The 1,662-nt window shown below is 61.0% G+C and overlaps 1 protein-coding gene across 1 annotated transcript in view; it reads left to right on the top strand.

Annotated features, from left to right (window-relative positions):
* D2HGDH (D-2-hydroxyglutarate dehydrogenase) overlaps positions 1 to 614 on the top strand; it is a gene marked incomplete at its 3' end in the record, with an annotated part of 32,251 nt that extends 31,637 nt beyond the window's left edge. Inside the window, 1 exon segment of the mRNA XM_011996397.1 lies at positions 472 to 614. Coding sequence (XP_011851787.1) covers positions 472 to 614 — 143 coding nt within the window.
* Between the last annotated feature and the right edge of the window lie 1,048 nt (positions 615 to 1,662).

Genomic DNA, 1,662 nt, shown 5'->3' with positions numbered 1-1,662 from the left:
TGCAGCCTCCACCTCCCGGGTGGAGTTTCTCACCGTGGCCCAGGCTGGAGTGCAACGTCACGGTCTCGGCTCACTGCAGCCTCCACCTCCCGGGTTCAAACGTTTCTCCTGCCTCAGCCTCCTGAGTAGCTGGGATTACAGGCACCCGCCACCACACTTGGCTAATTTAGGTGGGGTTTTGCCGTGTTGACCAGGCTGGTCTCAAACTCGTGATCTCAGGTGATCCACCCACCTCAGCCTCCCGAAGTGCTGGGATTACAGGTGTGAACCACCGTGCCTGGCCAAAGACAAGTTTTTAAACCTCCTGAAAGTCAGCTCAAGCGGACAGCTGTGTGCTCCGCTGGCTGCCTGGGTCCTTCTTGGCCTCGAAAGATCAGTGGTTGCTATCACAGCCATTCCGCCCAAGCAGCCCTGATTCTTGCCCTGGAAGCCGGAGCCTCTGCTCACTCTGCCTTCCTTGCTTACTTCTAGAGAGTCCGTTTTACGTCCTCATCGAGACTTCAGGCTCCAACGCAGGCCATGATGCTGAGAAGCTGGGCAGCTTCCTGGAGCACGCACTGGGCTCCGGCCTGGTGACCGACGGGACCATGGCCACCGACCAGACGAAAGTCAAGGTGCCCCATGTTCTGCTCGCAGGTCCCCTCTCTGTCCGTCAAGTCCAGCCTTGTCTCGGGATGCCTGGAAGGGTCATTGGTGCAGCCTAAACAGTGTGGGGTATGGCTGAAATGTGACTCGGTCTCATGGCTTTAAGAGAGTAGCCTCTTTGGATGGAAAATGTATTCCTGGTGTCTAGGCCATTTTCATTAATATTTAAAAACTACTTCTTCCCTACCGTGTCCCTCCCCAGCCCCATGCTGTGGGATGAGCACAGGGACTGCGCCATTGCCAGTCCCCCGCAGCCTGTGGTTCAGCGGCCAGTCAGCGGCAGCTGTACCTAGAGTTGTGTGGAATGAGGGGAGGCAGGAGGAACCCCTGGGGCTGTGGAGGCTTAGCCCAGACCCCGGGAGTCCTAGGGTGGGCAGTTTTCTGGAGGAAGGGGCCTTGACTGTGTTACCAGATTATTTGTGCTTTTGGACACCAAAGGAAGGAGGGGCAAGGCCTGGGGCACTGAGAGCCCTTGGTCACCGTCACTGTGGCCTGGGCAGTGGGAGCAGCCCTTGGTCACCATCACCGGGGCCTGGGCTGTGGGAGCCGTCTGTCATTGTCACTGGGGCCTGGGGTAGTGGGAGCCCTGGGTCACCATCACCAGGGCCTGGGCAGGGGAGGAGCCCTCGGTCACCACCACGGGGGCCTGGGCAGTGGGAGCCCTTGGTCACTGTCACCGGGGCTTGGATAATGGTAGCCCTCGATCACCGTTACCAGGGCCTGGGTGGGAGGAGCCCTCAGTTACCTTCACTGGGGCCTGGGCAGTGGGAGGCGCACTCGGTGACCATCACCAGGGTCTGGGCAGTGGGCGCCCTCGGTCACCGTCACCAGGGTCTGGGCAGTGGGAGGTGCCCTCGGTCACTGTCACCAGGGTCTGGGCAGTGGGAGGTGCCCTTGGTCACCATCACCAGGGTCTGGGCACTGGGAGGTGCCCTCGGTCACCGTCACCAGGGTCTGGGCAGTGGGCACCCTCGGTCACCGTCACCAGGGTCTGGGCAGTGGGAGGTGCCCTCGGTC

Source organism: Mandrillus leucophaeus, unplaced genomic scaffold (assembly GCF_000951045.1).
Source record: "Mandrillus leucophaeus isolate KB7577 unplaced genomic scaffold, Mleu.le_1.0 Scaffold510, whole genome shotgun sequence".
Classification (NCBI taxonomy): Eukaryota; Metazoa; Chordata; class Mammalia; order Primates; family Cercopithecidae; genus Mandrillus; species Mandrillus leucophaeus.
The sequence above is the reverse complement of the archived record's forward strand: the minus strand, read 5'-3'. Positions and strand labels throughout refer to the sequence as shown.